The 19373-nt window shown below is 45.2% G+C and overlaps 1 protein-coding gene across 1 annotated transcript; it reads right to left on the bottom strand.

Moving 5' to 3' along the window:
* Nucleotides 1-1970: 1970 nt before the first annotated feature.
* On the bottom strand, nucleotides 1971-9744 carry LOC106604791 (protocadherin gamma-C3). Its single transcript, XM_014199835.3, has 4 exons — nucleotides 6921-9744; nucleotides 3677-3735; nucleotides 3426-3541; nucleotides 1971-3195 (listed from the first exon to the last, which is right to left on the bottom strand). The coding sequence occupies exons 1-4, from the start codon at nucleotides 9474-9476 to the stop codon at nucleotides 2843-2845; spliced, it is 3084 nt and encodes a 1027-aa protein (XP_014055310.1). The 5' UTR covers nucleotides 9477-9744; the 3' UTR covers nucleotides 1971-2842.
* Between the last annotated feature and the right edge of the window lie 9629 nt (nucleotides 9745-19373).

The raw sequence follows: 19373 nt of genomic DNA, 5'->3' as shown, positions 1-19373 counted from the left end.
TTTGAAAGTGTAGAACTGTGAAATAGTTTTGTTAAGTGAGTACTTTACTTGATGAAATCTTTATTTTGAAACGCAAAGAAGCTTTTCCATCTCTCTCCGTCTGTTTGTAACTTAATGGTGCCCCCTGGTGGAGATCTAGCAGGCAGACTACATGTACTACAGATCTACAGTCTTTACAGATACTAACCTTGGTAAGTAGATCGATACTAGGCCATGCCTGGTCACACCGGTCAGGCACTGTGATATGGCAGGTGTTTCATTCAGGTCTTTAAGGATCTTCATTATCCCTGTATTATCTCATAATAATACATATTTAGGCCATGGTGTTCTGGACATGCTTTTAAGAGTGTTTTATTCATTTACATTGACGCTATATAAGTATTTTTCTTACCTAAATAATGTGTCCCTCTCTGTGTTTCATTGATCTGGCGAAAGGGAGAAGCCGACTTGGAGGAGAATGTATGGGATTAGAGAGGGAGGTAAGAAAGGGTGGGGAAGAGATGGGTATGGGGTACACGCATGGTCATCCCGTTCTCTAGTGATGAGACATGGAGGTTCCCTCTGAGGTTTGGATATAGAGCCTTTACTAGGCTTCAATAAGGTCAAAGGTCAGAGGCAGTGGGAGAAGGCTTATATGGGAGAACTGGCGTCTACACTGGATACTGAAGGGAAAGGGCATCCGGGGCAAATTGACCGCAAGAATCCCAAACAGATATAATATTCGACTAAAACAGAATCATTTCGAACCTTGCTTTCGTTTGTATACGATCGCGTGTCTCTTATGCGTGGGAGTAGTTGGGAACAGATATCTCACATTAAAATCACGTGGAGCTGATCTCCTGTTTGTTTCCTACAGTCTTTTATGTCCAATAATAACAAATAAAAATAAGAAATATATAAATATTTTTTTTGCTCAGAGAACTTGGAGGGGCAATTAAAACCGCCAATTATGGAACCCTGCACTATAGTAATTACGGTGATGATATTAACCTTTTCAGTCAGGGATCCTATGGAACACAACACTGCTGCAGATTCATCCATGCCATGGAATGTACCGAACTCTATAACATGTTATAAGAGGCTATGGTTCATATTTTTTATTTCTTTATTTATTTCACCTTTATATTCATACACACACCTTCATATTTTAGAACATGTGAAAAAATGGTATGCCTCCATTTTTAAACCGATACAATAGCTCCACGTACTATGTCACCTTTATTTAAGTGATGTTTAGCTGAACTAACGAACTCTAGCCCTGCTATAGCGTCCCCATGGCTCTCCTCCTCCTCCTCCTCCTCCTCCTCAGGCAGAGAGAAGGTTACACTCCAGTTCGAGAAGCGTCTTGCCTCCATGGAAACCGTTTCCTTATTAACAGAATTATTTTCAATCTGAGGCATGCGCCGACCTAATTACCCCGGTGAATCCGGCCGGTAGACTACTCATCTGTTGACATTCGGAACTCATTCCCCGGGATATTGAAAGGAAAAGGGCATGGAGAGAGTGGGCAGAAGGTTCGGCATATCGCGTCCAGGTGTGGCATTTGGAACAGAAGCTCCTAGCCCGCGGCTTGCGTCCCAGTCCCACCGTCTTTAATTAAATTATATTTCGAGGAGAGTTTCTGTTTGTTCAGTTAATGAACCTCGACTATTCTCTACGGGCGAATGGAAATGCGAGCACCCTAATTAGCATATGTTAGCATTTTACTATGTTTATTCCTTGCCACGGAAAACAGCTTACCGTGGCAGAAAGCCTGCCCCGGAGTTAGTGTGCCGTGGAACGTTTTTACCCTAAAACAATTTCCCAACTTTAAAGTGGATGTGTGACTCAAACTGATTAAACATTGAATACGTGTCTCACTCAATTTAATCCATCCTTAGAATTAAACTTTTACTGCCTCTAGGCCTGTTTGGGGAAAGCTGGTGATGACAAGAGAATGCGTAATAGGCTCCATAATATAAGAAAGAATATATGAGAAAAAATACTTTATTCTCAGAAATGTATATACAGTATATGTGTTGGGTAGTTGACTGTTTTAAGTCTTTGTGGATCACCTGCATCACAATTGCAGTTTGCATCTACAAGTAGGCTATATTCATATATATTCACACAAGATCTGCTTGACAGACCCATACATTTTAAAACGTTTCAGGTGAATGAATGCAACCTGGTTATTTGTATTTATTTTCCTTTTCTTAAACATTCAAAAATAGAATTCATATTTATAACAATGTGCAAAGCGCTGTCCAATCTTAGGCTATTTGGATGTTTCTCATCAAACTGTTGATCCACGCTGATTGTCAAAATAATAATACTCATAATCATAATACTAATAATGAATAATAATGATGAGTTATCATACTGGGCGGCAGGTAGCCTAGCAGTTAAGAGCGTTGGGCCACTAACCGAAATGTCGCCGGTTCAAATCCCCATGCCGACTAGGTGAAAAATATGTCGATGTTCCATTGAGCAAGGCACTTATCCCTAATTGCTCCTTTAAAATCGCTTTGGATAAGAGCGTCTGCTAAATGACTCAAATCCATTGGAAAACATGTGGCAGTAATGTGTCAAAAATAGCAATGGCAACAGTGGCAGATATAAAAACGAGATCACTCCTCTTAGATTCATCTCAACATTAGTCCATCTCCCTCTTTCCTTTATTATAGAGGACGAAAGTTCATTCATTCATTCTGGCATTTGTACACTTATTTAATTCATTCGGATAGGAATTTATTCATTTTCATTCAATCCTTCGTCTGTTTACTATGTTAGCAGACATAGGGCTCATTCATACCATAGAGGCTACTCACTCACTCACTCATTCCCTCTCAAGATCCCATTATTAATCGTTATACAGGTCGTTGTTGATGACAGCTGCTGCTGCGTCTGTCTGGGGCTCGTAGCTGTGGATGAAGCGTCTCTTCTTGCCGAAGGTGGAGAAGGAGTTGTGGACGTCCAGCTCGCTGCGGTGGTGGGTGGCTGCTGGCCTCAGGGTGCACAGGGCCGACGGCGTGCCCGGGATGTACACGTTATGCTGGTAGTCTGGAGGTGGGTGGGGGTGAGGGTGGGGATGAGGGTGGGGGTGTGGGGGGAGTGGAGGCTGCTGGGGTTGGGGCTGTTGCTGGGGTGAAGGGGTGCACCGGGGGGTCCATGAGCGAGGAGGAGGCCCAGTGGCAGGAGGAGACATCTTGTAGTCTGTGGAAGTAGAGAGAACGTCAATTAACATACTGCATGCCTGAAATCAAGGTGAGACGGACATCACAAAACACACACACACAGACACACACGTCGTGGAAGTGGTACACCTATGTGCTCATGAGCCACCTGTACCTTGTCTGTTTTCTATTATCCAGGGAGAGGCATTAGTTGTGTGTGTCTGTGTGCGCGTGCCTGCCTGTGTGTTTCAGGCCCAGGCCTTCACCTACCCCTCATGTGGGTACCCCAGGTCCAGTACTGGCCCGTCATGGGTGTCATGTAGTTCTCTGGGTCTGCATGCATGGCCTTCCTCATCAGAGTGCCATCCATGTTGATAGAGTTACAGCTACAGAGGATAAAGATTCATACCATAAATGATCACATCATGAACACACACACCGGCAAAACATTAATAACGTTATATATCAAAGACCGGTATGCTGAGGGTAGTTGTATGTGTAATGTCAAAAGCAATGGTAACCTTTTCAAAGAGGAGTTCTGGTTCTTTGTGAGGGTCCAGTCTGTGTTTGGTTGCTTGAGCTATAGATAAAGAGAGAAAATATGATCTCAAAACATGTTGTGACTTACAAAGCACCAAACAACCGTTCTGAAATCACCAAGCAGTTATATAGCCTACTGGTTCAACGACTTTGCCGAAGAGATGGTTAAACATGTAAGAATAGTGATACATGTCCAATAGTAGACTTTTTCATTTCCGTATTCTAGGCTTCATTGTGTCCGGATCTCTTTTTCCATGGAGCTTGACTGCCACCCTGTGGCCATATTTCAGAACGCAGTGAGGATGTGCGCCGTGCCATAAGCAATGACTTGCCTGTCAATTATTTCGCTTTCATCCACCGCAGCACAGCACAGCAGGGGGAGGGGACGGGCACCGCGGAGTGATATTTATTCCGGGTATAAGTCTCATAGTAGCCTATGGATGCCACGCTCTATTAATTGACTTAGAGCTGTTAACAAGAAGAATGCGACGTAAGCGTATTATTGGAATCGGTATTCAAAATACATTCATCGGGAGTAATACACAAAACCCAATTAGAACCCCACCGGGATGAAACGAAAACACGATTTTCATCTTCAAAGAAAACCGTACCTCTCAGGAAATTAAGAAAATGACACAAGTAATTGTTTTGTGGGTTTTTATGCCCAATGTTTTTATGTTCATATTACTCTGATGCTCTGAGAACATGCTTTGAATGGCAGTCTTGCTGAGAAGCGGGAAAAGTTGTGCAGTCCTTGCAGCTTTATACACTATAGGTCATCTCAGCTGATCACACTGTTTCACAGACCAATCCACTTTTTCACCTTCAATTTATGTTTATTTTGTATTTTTTTTGTATCACCCTGCTGAAATTACACTACATGCAGGCGTACATACAACATTGTTATGGCTGACAACTAGGCTATATAACCATCCCACTGTTTAATTGGTAAGTCTTTGAGGTTTTATGCTTTCATCCGCGACATGACTCTCGGGGAACACAGGGGTGATCTAAGGGTACCAATTAACGTCATCAAGGACACCAAGCCCCTGGAGGGACATAGCTGCTAGCGGAACAATCAGCATGACCTAGAATCAAGCTCTTTATATGGCCAGAGGTGTTCTTGCTATGAACGGGACTGACATTTTTAGTCTTCGTCTACACGGAGATGGAGATATTCCAGGGGAAAAAAGTGTGCCCCTTTCTCCGTCACACTGTCTGCCTACATTGTACCAGATTATAGAAATGACAATAGGCAATACGCTCACATCACATTCACGGTCTGCCGGTCCCATCTAGTGACTCTGGCAACAGCGGTGTCGACCTCGCCTCCCTCTCTCTCCCTCCCCCATCCTTCACAGTTGCTCCGAACACGGGTCTACCAGCCTGGTCTCATAGACTAGACGTAACATAGTAAAGGTAAATCTGGGACAGTCAAATTAGTATGGTATGTTACGTTTGGTATGGTTACAAGCTAGCAAATTCCAATAGACTTCCAGTCATTGTGCTAGCGCTATTTAGCATTGGCTCAGAAACGACCTTTAACTTCCTTCATACTGAACACAGAGACATACAAATGTTATCCACAAGTTCATCTGACTCTGGGGAAGTAGATAAAGGGCCTGGTCAGGGTAAATGGGCAGGTGTATAACTAAACATTTAGCAGTCCTAAGGTTGCGTGTTCGGATCTCATCACGTACCATTTTAGCTAATTAGCAACTGCTTAGCATAACCCTAACCCTTTAACCTAATTACTAACCTTAACCCTAAACCCTAAACCCTAGCCTAGCTAATGTTAGCCCCTAGCTAATGTTAGCCACCTAGCTAACATTAGCCACCTAGCTAACATTAGCCAACTAGCTAACAATTCCCACAACAAATTGTGATTCGTAACATAGCATACGTTTTTCTGAATTTGTAACATTTTGTACAAATTGAAATTTGAAACATATCATACAAAATGGACGGTGGACATCCACAAATTAATACATACCGTACGAAACTGTACATATTATACTAGTTGGAGTGTCCCTGATTTACATTTACTATGTTACGGCTAGCCCTGAGTCCGGATTGATGTTAACTATGTTATGTCTACCCCTGAGTCTAGGTTACAGGATCCACATCTCTCTCCTCGTTCATTCCGCAAGGACAACGCCAGGGCACTCTACAGGCGCGCCACGTCCCAGCCTGGTCCTCGGACCCCTTCACACGTCCCCCAAAATTATGTCTTTGCATTTTTCATCAATAATGGACGCGACCCCCTTTCGTATGCACGGCATTGTGTGTCGTATAATGGCTCGGCCGTATCTGTGCCCTTGAGGCATAGTTAGTGGGGTTATTGGCCCAAAACCGTTAGAATGAAAATAAGTAGATGTGCAGAATTCTCCAGAACGGTCTTTGATAGAATACTACAGCCCAGACAAGCGGGGTTCTATTTCAAACTTGCTCCTGTCATTACGTGTCTGTCAGCCGTTCACCTTCGCAGAAAAATTCGTTTGTATACGAAATTCGCAGACGCTACTAGAAATCAATTCAAACTGGTGGTTTTTGATAGGAAAGTATAGACTGAATATCTGTCTCTCTCTCGTATCACATAGCAGCAGACAGAACAGACAATGACATTGCACCCAAAATACTCAATCATGCAAACGTTGTGGGATTTCTCAAATCACCCTATTATTCCAAACATGTTTACAAATAAACAAACGGCAAATTGAGGATTACAGACAGCGCAACTAGATTAGAAACAAGACATAGATCAGGGATCGAAACGCAAGCGTCGAAGAAAACATGACTGAGGTTTATTCCTCTCCGTTGCTCTGTGAAACGGATATCTCTGGCAGACGCTCCACAACACATACTCGACGTGACATATACCGTGGCGTGTTCAGCTTTCTCCCGTAGCCTTTGTGACCAGAATATCCACTCTCTAGTTATTTCACTTCCTTTTCATTTACTCCCATGCCATTACTGTATAATCAAGGTTATGGTCTGTCAAATATAAACACCAACAGAAATGTCAACTAAATACGTGCTGGTTGCATTAGGAGGAAGTTTGACCCAAGTCTGATATATTACGTTGATGTGAATATCGTTCAAGTCCAGTCAAACATATATTACACTTCCGCATGTATGATTTGACCTTCATTAGGTGGAATGTCGTGTACTTGATAATTATCAAAATGAATGATTTGAATGCCAACACATTTCCTCCCACGTTACCTCATTTGGAGTGGTGGCTCCGGAGTGGTTATTCACCGATGAGCTCCGGTGGTGCGCGCTCCAAGCCAAGTTATCAGCCCCCTTTGCCTCGTTGTTCCTCGGGGTGCTAACGGGGCTGCACGGCTTCAGGAACATAAAGTCACTCTTAGCTGACTCCGGGGTCAGACATACTTTATAACAGTAGGCTTGGGACAGAGTACCGTTGCCGTTGACCTCCATGCAGTTGGTGGGCACCTTCGCCCCGGTGGAGATCTGCAGGTTTAGGTTAGATTTCTTGAACACCTCCGGGGGCGGCTCTGGCTGGAAGCCCCCGCAACAGCAGCAGGCGAAGGGGGGGAGGTTATACCCACTGATGGTCTCTCTGTCCTTGTAACACTTGACCGCAGCCAGGACGATAATAGCCACCAGGAAGATTAGCGAGATGGTGCTCAGTGACACGATCAAGTAGAGGGCGAGGTTGGAGGGGGGCTGGGGGCTCAGAGTGAGGTCGCCGAAATCAGACAGGGACTCCGGCACGTTGTCAACCACGGAGAGGAGGATAGAGACGGTGGCGGAGAGAGGCGGCTGCCCGTTGTCCTTGACCAGGATGACGACTCTCTGCCTCGTAGCGTCCTTATCCACGAACCGGCGAATCGTCCTTATTTCTCCCGTGTAGAGGGCGACACTGAACAGCCCCGGGTCCGTAGCCTGGAGCACCTGGTAGGAGAGGCGCGAGTTCTGTCCTGCGTCCGCATCTAGCGCAGTGATCTTGGCGACTAAGTGCCCCGCATCCACTGACCTCGGGACTACCTCTGTCGCCACGGTCCCGTTCTTGGGCAATGGGGACACGATAACCGGAGCATTATCATTCTGGTCCAAAACGAACACATTTACCGTGACATTGCTGCTGAGCGGAGGGAAACCGGCGTCCTGCGACTGCACCCGTATCTGAAAGTTCCTTAGCTGCTCATAGTCAAAGGAGCGCAGCGCGTAAATGTTTCCGTTGTCCGAGTTGATGGAGACGTAAGTGGACACGGGCATGCCCTGGATCTGACCCTCTAGAATCGAGTAGGACAGATAGGCATTCTGATTAGAATCAGGGTCGAAAGCAGTGACTGAGCAAATGAATGCGCCCGGGGCATTATTCTCGGTCACATAAACTGTGTATGATGGCTGGGCGAAGCGCGGGGGGTTATCATTAATATCAGACACTTGGACGAGGATTGTTTTCCGAGTAGAGAGAGACGGGGAGCCCAGGTCCCGGGCCGTGAGGGTGATGTTGTACTCGGAGACGGCTTCTCTGTCGAGAAACTCGCTAGTCACCAGAGTGTAGTAGTTCTTAAAAGAGGAGTGGAGCTGGAAGGGGACGTTGCTGGGGATCTGGCAGTCCACATTCCCGTTCTCTCCCGAGTCCCGGTCCATGACGCTTATAACGGCTATCACCGTGCCCGGTGGCGCGTCTTCCTGGACAGGTGTGGATACGGAGGTGAGGATGACTTCCGGCGCGTTGTCATTCACATCTAAGACATCCACCAGTACCTTACTGTGCACGGCCACTGCTGAGGGACCCCTGTCTTTAGCCTGCACATACAGCTCATAAACACTCGCTTTCTCATAGTCCACAATCCCCTTCACTCTGATCTCACCCGTATACTGGTCCACGCTGAACAGCTCGCGCACTTTGAGCGGTGCGTGCCCACTGAACGCGTATGAGACCTCCCCGTTCGCACCCTCGTCCAAATCAGTGGCATTTAGCTTCAGCACTAAAGTCCCTCTCGGTGCGTTTTCTACCAGGCTCGCCCGGTAAACAGACCGGTCGAAAACGGGCACGTTGTCGTTGGCATCCAGCACCGTGATGGTGATAAGTGCCGTGCCCGAACGCTCTGGCGACCCCCCGTCCACGGCTGTGAGCACCATCTCGTGCGTCTTCTGCTGCTCCCTGTCCAGCGGGGTCCCCAGCACGAGCTCGGCAAACTTGCTCCCGTCATTACGTGTCTGGATGTTTAGAACAAAGTGTTCGTTGGAGCTCAGCTGGTAGGATCGGAGCGAGTTGGTGCCCACGTCCTGGTCATGCGCGCTCTCCAACGGGAACCGGGACCCGGGCGCCGCTGACTCTGTAATCTCCAGATTGAACTCGCTCCACGGGAAACTGGGAGAGTTGTCGTTCACATCCAAAATCTCCACCTCCACTCTGTACAGTTCTAACGGATTCTCGATCACCACTTGCAAGTGTAAGAAGCAGGTCGGGCTCCGTTCACACAGCTCCTCGCGGTCGATCTTCTCGTTAACAAATAAAATGCCGTTTTCCAGATTCACCTCTAAGTACTGTTTCTTGGCACCGGAGACTATCCGGAAGCGACGGGCGGACAGTTTGGCCACGTCCAAACCGAGGTCCTCAGCGATGTTACCGACAAAAGCCCCGTGGTCCAACTCCTCGGGGATGGAGTACCGAATCTGTGCCAGAACCAGGTCCACCACACACGCGCACACCAGCAGGCACACCACCAGCCCGGTTAACGGTGTCCACCGCGTGCTCGCGAGCCTGTGCTCCATCTCAACGCTTCCCAAGAAAATCATCAACCGTGAAAACAGCACAGGATGAGTTCACCCGTAACTGACATTATGCGCATTTATAAAATGATTTGTGGATTTGTTTCCAGTTGTTGTAGAAAACAAACAAGCAAACACTTCAAAGTGCGTTGCTCCTTTACGCACTTACAATGTAGCCTACTTTCATCAAATTAGTGCTCTTTAGAATAATAAAAACAAGAATGTAAACTTGGAGGGGAGGAGAGGAGTTAAGCGTCTCGATGTGTTGTGCTCCCCGCGCGCAATACCAGCAGTGTGTGAGCGCGGGAGGCTCGCGCTCGGAATTTCCAGTTTATTAGACAATCGGGCTGGTGGGGAGGGATGTGTGTGTGTGTGTGTGTGTGTGTGTGTGTGTGTGTGTGTGTGTGTGTGTGTGTGTGTGTGTGTGTGTGTGTGTGTGTGTGTGTGTGTGTGTGTGTGTGTGTGTGTGTGTGTGTGTGTGTGTGTGTGTAAGGAGAGGGAGGGGTTCCGTAGTTGCGAGCAGCACTGTATTGGAGAACGAAGACATGAGAGCAGCGACTCTAATTACAGTAGCACGGTTAACCCTTTCTCTGGCGCAGCTCCTCGGAGCGATTAGAGACGCGAAAGCAGCGTAGCTTTCAGCCGAGACATCAGGGCAGATTTGGATTAATAGCTAATTGCTTTTCAATCGAGGGTGTCGTTTTCTAGTTCCCGCGCTGCGCAGCTGACGGAGGTTTCAGAGGTCTCGCACTGCACAGAGTCCTTCAGATCTTTTAAGAAAACACTTTACACAAACACAGAGTTGGAAATAAAAGCCACAAAAAAAATGCTCTTGTTTCATATAGCTACTGGCCAGTATATGCAACTGTGCCTCCAATTCATAGAAAACGAATACCCAAATGACCACATTGATGATGAATCAGCATAGAGAATTTGGGGTTTACAAAAATGATCCTTAATGGGTTATTCAATTTTAAAAGGTTGTTTGAGAGCATCTATTTTCCGTCAAACTAAAATAAGGACAATGGTTCAAAGAGGAACTGATACTGTGACACAAACAAGCATTACACCTCCTTATTCTGTGTAAGCAGACCTGAACATGTATCAACACAATCATCAGAAAAGCATCTTCATAAATCCATAATCACGCTCTTTAATCACATTAAGGAATTACTGTTCAGATTATATCAATATGACATTTTACATGATCATTTGCAGGGATAAATGCGATCATTTTACGGAGATAACATAAAAAGCATGACAAAAGACTGAGGTTGTTTGTACAGACAAGGCTAAAATGTTAGCCCAAGTCATTTTAACAGATGTCAATTGGATGGAAAAACTTGACTAGATTATGGAGCTGGCAGGTCTGGCTCTGATAAAACAAAGAGGACGGCCCCGGGTCTGTTAAGAGTGCGGTACATGTTTGCGCACATCTAATCGTTTCCCCTTTAATCCCGGCCAGTCAGTCAGATATCAACCACGCGCGCGCGCGCGCGCGCACACACACACACACACACACACACGCGCAGACACACTAGGCTTACAGAATCCCTCCGCACGCTAGGCCTCCTCTCTCGACAGACTCGAGTCGCATTCTAATTAAACGCCGTGGCTCAAGCTCAAATTTCTCCACTTGAGCTGACAACACAGCCACGGACACCAAAAAAATATCTTCCCGAAACCCCAGGCAGATCACCATGATACAAGTCTGTCTTCGACGGCCAAAATCGGAGGTAATGCCTAATTTAACGATACAATTTAAGTAACCAAACACTACGACATTTGACGTTTGGAACATCTTCGAAATGTGATATTTGAGGACCATGAAGGTCTAATTCTGGCATGAAACTGTGAGAGCTTGTTGGACACCCTTCCTTAGCGACGACCCCCTTCTTTCCTCTTCCTTCCCCCCTCAAACACAGAAACCCTCCACCCGCCCTTCTCGAAAAAAAAGTTAAATCCGCAGGTTTAAATAACCAGAAAACACAATCTGCTCACAGACTTAACCTCCAGCAGATGGTTAAGCTTCTCCAGAAATGATTACATTTCTGAAAAAACACAATTTCCATTGGTTTCATCGTCTTTTTAATTAACGGAGTGGAGGATTAGTGTGTAGCTATCCGGGATCAACCGTTCCCCAACATAATACAAATGTTTTGTGATAAATAATCCCTAAGCACTCAGTTGGACGTACCGACAGTCCCTCGGTGCCTGTTACATTAACATGCATTACACGGAGCATTAAGATCGTTTCATCCGCCCCTCGCATTTCCTTGCACCCCCCACTGCATTGTCCGACGGCGAATTCACCTTGCTTACACTCACCAACAATCACCTGACTGACCCGGCCGAGCACACACAGAGGTCATTTCTGTCTCTCTCTCACACACACACACACACACACACACAGAGAGGGGGGGGGGAGCGAAAGACAGGATGAGGGGGTGGTCTCCTCCTGCACAGTGTCCTGCTAACGGGCTGAATGGCGGAGCTGGGCCCAGATTCACAAAACACTTCTTACGCAAAAACGTAAGAAGCTTTTTAAGAAAAAAAAAGAAGAAGTTCCTAAGAAATTCATAACTGCAATTCCTTAATAACATTGTAAAATTGAGAAGTTCGTAAGAAAATAATTCAAATATCTTCTATGGCAGGGTCTACAGACAATCACAGACTACAATGGGAAAATCAGCCACGTTGCGGACACTGACGTCTTGCTCCCGGACAAGTTAAACACCTTCTTCGCCCACTTTGAGGATAACACAGTGCCACCGACGCGGCCCGCTCCCAAGGACTGTGGGCTCTCCATTTCCATGGCTGACGTGAATAAGACATTTAAGCGTGTTAACCCTCGCAAGGCTGCTGGCCCAGATGGCATCCCTAGCCGTGTCCTCAGAGCATGCGCAGACCAGCTGGCTGGAGTGTTTTTGGACATATTCAATCTCTCCCAAACCCAGTCTGCTGTCCCCACATGCTTCAAGATGGCCACCATTGTTCCTGTACCCAAGAAAGCAAAGGTAACTGAACTAAATGACTATCACCCCGTGGCACTCACTTCTGTCATCATGTAGGGCTTTGAGAGACGAGTCAAGGATTATATCACCTCCACCTTACCTGACACCTTAGACCCACTTCAATTGGCTTACCGCCCCAATAGATCCACAGACGATGTAATCGCCATCGCACTGCACACCACCCTATACCATCTGGACAAGAGGAATACCTACGTAAGAATGCTGTTCATTGACTATAGCTCAGCATTCAACACCATAGTACCCTCCAAGCTCATCATTAACCTCAGGGCCCTGGGTCTGAACCCCGCCCTGTACAACTGGGTCCTGGACTTTCTGACGGGCCACCCCCAGGTGGTGAAGGTAGGAAACAACACCTTCACGTCGCTGATCCTCAACACTGGGGCCCACAAGGGTGTGTGCTCAGCCCCCTCCTGTACTCCTTGTTCACCCATGACTGCTTAGCCATGCACGCCTCCAAGTCAATCAGGAAGTTTGCAGACGACACAACAGTAGTAGGCCTGATTACCAATAATGACGAGACAGCCTCCAGGGAGGAGGTGAGGGCCCTGGGAGAGAGGTGCCAGGAAAATAACCTCTCACTCAACGTCAACAAAACGAAGGAGCTGATCGTGGACTTCAGGAAACAGCAGAGGGAGCACAGCCCTATCCACATCGACAGGACCGCAGTGGAGAAGGTGGAAAGCTTGAAGTTCCTCGGTGTACACATCAGTGACGATCTGAAATGGTCCACCCACACAGACAGTGTGGTGAAGAAGGCGCAACAGCACCTCTTCAACGTCAGGAGGCTGAAGAAATTTAGCTTGGTCCCTAAAACTTCTACAGATGCACAACTGAGAGCATCTGTCGGGCTGTATCACCGCCTGGTATGGCAACTGCACCGCTCGCAACCGCAGGGCTCTCCAGATGGTGGTGCGGTCTGCCAGATGCATCACCAGGGGCTAACTACCTGCCCTCCAAGACATTTACAGTACCCGATGTCACAGGAAGGCCAAAAAGATCATCAAGGACATCAGCCACCCGAGCCACGGCCTGTTCACCCCGCTATCATCCAGAAGGCGAGGTCAGTACAGGTGCATTAAAGCTGGGACTGAGAAGCTGTTTTTCAGCCTCAATCTCAAAGCCTTCAGACTGTTAAATAGCCATCACTAGCCAGCTTCCACCCGGTTACTCAACCCTGCACCTTAGAGGCTGCTGCCCTGTATACATAGACTTGGAATCACAAGTCACTTTCATAATGTTTACATTATTTGCCTTACTCATCTCATATGTATATACTGTATTCTATTCTACTGTATTTTAGTCAATGCCACTCCGACATTGCTCAATCTAATATTTATATATTTCTTAATTCCATTTTTTCACTTTTAGATACTACTGCACTGTTGGAACTAGGAACACAATAATGTCGCTACACCTGCAATAACATCTGCTAAATATGTGTATGTGACAAATGAAATTTGATTTGAAATCTTCAGAAGATGTTTGTTGCTAGGCAGCCGTTTTAGCTAGATATCTAGCTAGCAATGGTAATCATGTTAACATATTTCTTACTAAGATTACTGTTCTAAAACATGTTAAATCATATTTAAAATAATCAATACTGAAACTTTCAGATGAAGTTTGAGAGTGAATTAAACATGTTGAATTGCTTTCATGCGTTTTTTTTTCTCTCACTACCCTGAGTTTAAGACAAGGGTTTAGCTATCTTGGAATGAACAACATTTCCAAGAACTTTATCTTCAACAATCAAATTTCTTCTTAAGAAAGGTTTTGTGAATCTAGGCCCTGTTCGCGGAGTTTGTTATTGTCTATGTGGACAGAGGCGAGATGTGCACGCCATCAAAGAGTGGGCCTAGTGTTCAATTAATACAATTTCATGAGAGCAACTATACTTTCTTTTTTTAACATGACATGAAGCTGAAGATAACTTTGTAAATACTGTTTCTATAACAAAACATTTTGTAATTGTCATAACCTATTCTTCCAATTGAATAGGTATATTTTATTAACAAAAAAAAAAATGAAAATCTTAAACTGTGGTTCATTTACATTCACTTCCTTAATCCTGAATTGTATTGAAAGGGACTGGACCTTAAGCCGTGTGGGAGGTTTGGGAACCCAGTTGATTATCTCTGAGCCTACTGAAAATCCTTATTTTATTCATGATCCTAGAGCGCCATCTACCGTATAATTTGAGGTGAAGAAATGACAGGGCAGATAGGACTGCAATAGTGCAGCCTACAAAACATGATCTTTCTTTTCGTTACATTGCAACAATAAAACCAGTTCATTATTAAACTATATACTCAAACCAAAGCCTACATTTTAATTTGTCAAATGTTTGTGAAATGTCAAGGCAAAGGCTACCTGAAGACAAAATGGTAGCCTATAAGCTGGTTTTACAAACTACTTTAATTCAGCACAAAATTCTACCCATTAATCAAAATAATATGTTTTATTGATGATTAAAAAAAAAGCCTCATTGTAGGCTACAATGTAAGAATGAAAGTTCAAAATGTAAACTCTCAATTAGGGAAGTTACAAAAAATACAACACTAATATTTTGTACACTGCTCCAAAAAATAAAGGGAACACTTAAACAACACAATGTAACTCCAAGTCAATCACACTTGTGCAAGGAGGAGCAGGAGAAGCACTGCCCGAGCCCTGCAAAATGACCTCCAGCAGGTCACAAATGTGCATGTGTCTGCTCAAACGGTCAGAAACAGACTCCATGAGGGTGGTATGAGGGCCCGACGTCCACAGATGGGGGTTGTGCTTACAGCCCAACACCGTGCAGGACGTCTGGCATTTGCCAGAGAACACCAAGATTGGCAAATTCGTGCTCTTCACAGATGAAAGCAGGTTCACACTGAGCACGTGACAGAGTCTGGAGACGCCGTGGACAACGTTCTGCTGCCTGCAACATCCTCCAGCATGACCGGTTTGGTGGTGGGTCAGTCATGGTGTGGGGTGGCATTTCTTTGGGGGGCCGCACAGCCCTCCATGTGCTTGCCAGAGGTAGCCTGACTGCCATTAGGTACCGAGATGAGATCCTCAGACCCCTTGTGAGATCATATGCTGGTGCGGTTGGCACTGGCTTCCTCCTAATGCAAGACAATGCTAGACCTCATGTGGCTGGAGTGTGTCAGCAGTTCCTGCAAGAGGAAGGCATTGATGCTATGGACTGGCCCGCCCGTTCCCCAGACCTGAATCCAATTGAGCACATCTGGGACATCATGTCTCACTCCATCCACCAACGCCACATTGCACCACAGACTGTCCAGGAGTTGGCGGATGCTTTAGTCCAGGTCTGGGAGGAGATCCCTCAGGAGACCATCCGCCACCTCATCAGGAGCATGCCCAGGTGTTGTAGGGAGGTCATACAGGCACGTGGAGGCCACACACACTACCGAGCCTCATTTTAACTTGTTTTAAGAACATTACATCAAAGTTAGATCAGCCTGTAGTGTGGTTTTCCACTTTAATTTTGAGTGCGACTCCAAATCCAGACCTCCATGGGTTGATAAATTGGATTTCCATTGATTATTTTTGTGTGATTTTGTTGTCAGCACATTCAACTATGTAAAGAAAAAAGTATTTAATAAGATTATTTCTTTCATTCAGATCTAGGATGTGTTGTTTAAGTGTTCCCTTTATTTTTTTGAGCAGTATATTTTTAATGTTTCTTTCCAAAAACACTAGGTTTTCGTACCTGAGGTCCTTCAGATAGTTAGACAGCTGAAGTAACCTCTGAGCTAACCCTGTGCCGAGAAGGCGAGGCTGCAGAATGACTTAAGACCTCTGCTATGATATAGGATACGTTACTCAAGGTATTGCACAAGTCTTCCTTAACCTATGTTATGTAGGGCGGCACACAATTGGCCCAGCGTCGTCCAGGTTAGGGGAGGCGTTGATACCTATTCGTGGTAGGCCGTCATTGTAAAATAAGAATTTGTTCTTAATGTTCTTAACTGACTTGCCTAGTTAAATAAAGGTTAACAAATACAAACCAAATTCAAGACGGAACTGCATGTTTCCAGTGAGTGCAAGTAGACTGAGACACAGAAAATATTCTGGTACAAAATGTGATGATTGTTAGATTATTAAAATAATTTGGTCGACCTAAATCAGTTTTTTTATGCCCCATACCAGGTTTCGTTTTCGTTTTATTAGTTTAGACGGTTTTGCAAAGAATTGAAGGATCCATTAAAACTGCTTCAGAGTCAGTCTACAGGTCACAATATTTTCAAAACAAAGCATTCACTTCTCTCATTCATGATTCTAGAGCGCCATCTACCTGATATAAAGCATACATTCATAAAGACTGCAAAACTAGGGACTTTGGATAGGTACTGACCTATCATACACTTCTCAAAATGTATCTATTTATGGTTGAATGTACTTAACATAATAAAGAGACCAGAGCTGGTTAATAGTTATTGCTGTCAATTCAATGAATGTTATTTATTACCCCCCCCCCCCCCCCCCCCCAAAAAAAAAAAACAATTACGCTGGCCCGCTGACCTTGACATAGGATTTTGAGTTGAAGTAACCACTGCGCTACCCAGCGCCGAGAGTTACCTGCAGAAAAACGACGTTTGACCTTGTAAGCATAGTTTAGGCCTAGCCTACGTCAACAGGTATCTCCGTACAGGTGTGTTTAACTCAGAATTCTGAATTTTAGTTAATCGGCAACATTTGTTTTGGAGACCTTTGAAGAAACGAATGCGGTAAACCTAAAAAAAAAAAAAAACAATGACTGCATGATTGAGATTGCATTTCAAGTCGTAATGACTGACTAGGTGTTGTAGATTAGTTTCCTAGGCGATATTAAAGCCCTATATTATAGTGCTATAAAGGTTTTGTATCATTCGTCATTTATGCATAGGGCTTAAGCAGTTTTCGTTTGATCAATAACCAGTGTTTCTTGATTATAGGCTAACTTTTGTGAACCAAATTAAATTGAAATGAAAAAAAACACCAGACAGGGGCCGTGGGTTTGAACTTCTCAGATTGGAACTGAGAACATTCCGAAGTAACCACTGAGCTACTCTGAAAAGAAAAACATCTATATATAGGCTGGATGTGCATTGTGCAACCAGTGAGAGTATACATGAGTAGGCTTATACATACACATTCATTGAGGTCAGAACACCAACATGTTTAACCAAGTGTGCTGTTATCCAAGTGCCTACTAAATCACTTAGGCATAAATAGGCTGCAGACATAATTCAAGACATAAACTCAGCAAAAAAGGACATGTCCTCTCACTGTCAACTGTGTCCTCTCATGTCCTCTCACTGTCAACTGCGTTTATTTTCAGCAAACTTAACATGTGTAAATATTTGTATGAACGTAACAAGATTCATCAACTGAGAAATAAACTGAACAAGTTCCACAGACATGTGACTAACAGAAATGGGATAATGTGTCTCTGAACAAAGGGGGGGTCAAAATCAAAAGTAACAGTAAGTATCTGGTGTGGCCACCAGCTGCATTAAGTACTGCAGTGCATCTCCTCATGGACTGCACCAGATTTGCCAGTTCTTGCTGTGAGATGTCACCCCACTCTTGCACCAAGGCACCTGCAAGTTCCTGGACATTTCTGGGGGGAATGGCCCTAGCCCTCACCCTCCGATCCAACAGATCCCAGACGTGCTCAATGGGATTGAGATCTGGGCTCTTCGCTGGTCATGGCAGAACACTGACATTCCTGTCTTGCAGGACATCACACACAGAATGAGCATTATGGCTGGTGGCATTGTCATGCTGGAGGGTCATGTGAGGATGGGCCTGCAGGAAGGGTACAACATGAGGGAGGAGGATGTCTTCCCTGTAATGCGCAGCGTTGAGATTGCCTGCAATGACAACAAGCTCAGTCCGATGATGCTGTGACACACCGCCCCAGACCATAGACCCTCCAGCTCCAAATTGATCCCGCTCCAGAGTACAGGCCTCGGTGTAACGCTCATTCCTTTGATGATAAACACAAATCCGATCATCACCCCTGGTGAGACAAAACCGCGACTCGTCAGTGAAGAGCACTTTTTGCCAGTCCTGTGGTCCAGCGACGGTGGGTTTGTGCCCATAGGCAACATTGTTGCCAGTGATGTCTGGTGAAGACCTGCCTTACAACAGGCCTACAAGCCCTCAGTCCAGCCTCTCTCAGACTATTGTGGACAGTCTGAGCACTGATGGAGGGATTGTGCATTCCTGGTGCAACTCGGGCAGTTGTTGCCATCCTGTACCTGTTCTGCAGGTGTGATGTCCGGATGTAAAACATCCTGTGCCGGTGTTGTTACACGTGGTCTGCCACTGCGAGGACGATCAGCTGTCTGTCCTGTCTCCCTGTAGCGCTGTCTTAGGCGTCTCACAGTACGGACATTGCAATTTTTTGCCCTGGCCACATCTGCAGTCCTCATGCCTCCTTGCAGCATGTCTAAGGCACGTTCACGCAGATGAGCAGGGACCCTGGGCATCTTTCTTTCTGTCTTTTTCAGAGTCAGTAGAAAGGCCTCTTTAGTGTCCTACGTTTTCATAACTGTGACCTTAATTGCCTACCATCTGTAAGCTGTTCGTGTCTTAACAGCCATTCCACAGGTGCATGTTCATTAATTGTTTATGGTTCATTGAACAAGCATGGGAAACAGTGTTAAAACCCTTTACAATGAAGACCTGTGAAGTTATTTGGATTTTTACAAATTATCTTTGAAAGACAGGGTCCTGAAAAAAGGACGTTTCTTTTTTTGCAGAGTTTATATGATCATTATAATTTGTTATCTTTACTAGGCCATATATTGCTAGAAGTGGTTTAATTTGAAATGGTTTAAAATGTGCCTGAAATCCACCTGCAGAAAATCATTCTGGATTGAATTGTTAATTATCT

The sequence above is a fragment of the Salmo salar genome, chromosome 05 (assembly GCF_965601325.2).
Source record: "Salmo salar chromosome 05, fSalSal1, whole genome shotgun sequence".
Classification (NCBI taxonomy): Eukaryota; Metazoa; Chordata; class Actinopteri; order Salmoniformes; family Salmonidae; genus Salmo; species Salmo salar.
Note: the sequence above shows the minus strand (reverse complement) of the source record. Positions and strands in the feature narration are given on the sequence as shown.

Excerpts from the sequence above, each read along its gene's own strand:
- LOC106604791 (XM_014199835.3), bottom strand. The coding sequence starts at position 9,476 with ATGATTTTCTTGGGAAGCGTTGAGATGGAGCACAGGCTCGCGAGCACG. Across the intron at positions 3,736-6,920 it reads GAGCCACCACTCCAAATGAG|CTCAAGCAACCAAACACAGA; the intron begins GTAACGTGGGAG and ends CTTTATCTATAG. Across the intron at positions 3,196-3,425 it reads CTGGGGTACCCACATGAGGG|ACTACAAGATGTCTCCTCCT; the intron begins GTAGGTGAAGGC and ends CTACTTCCACAG.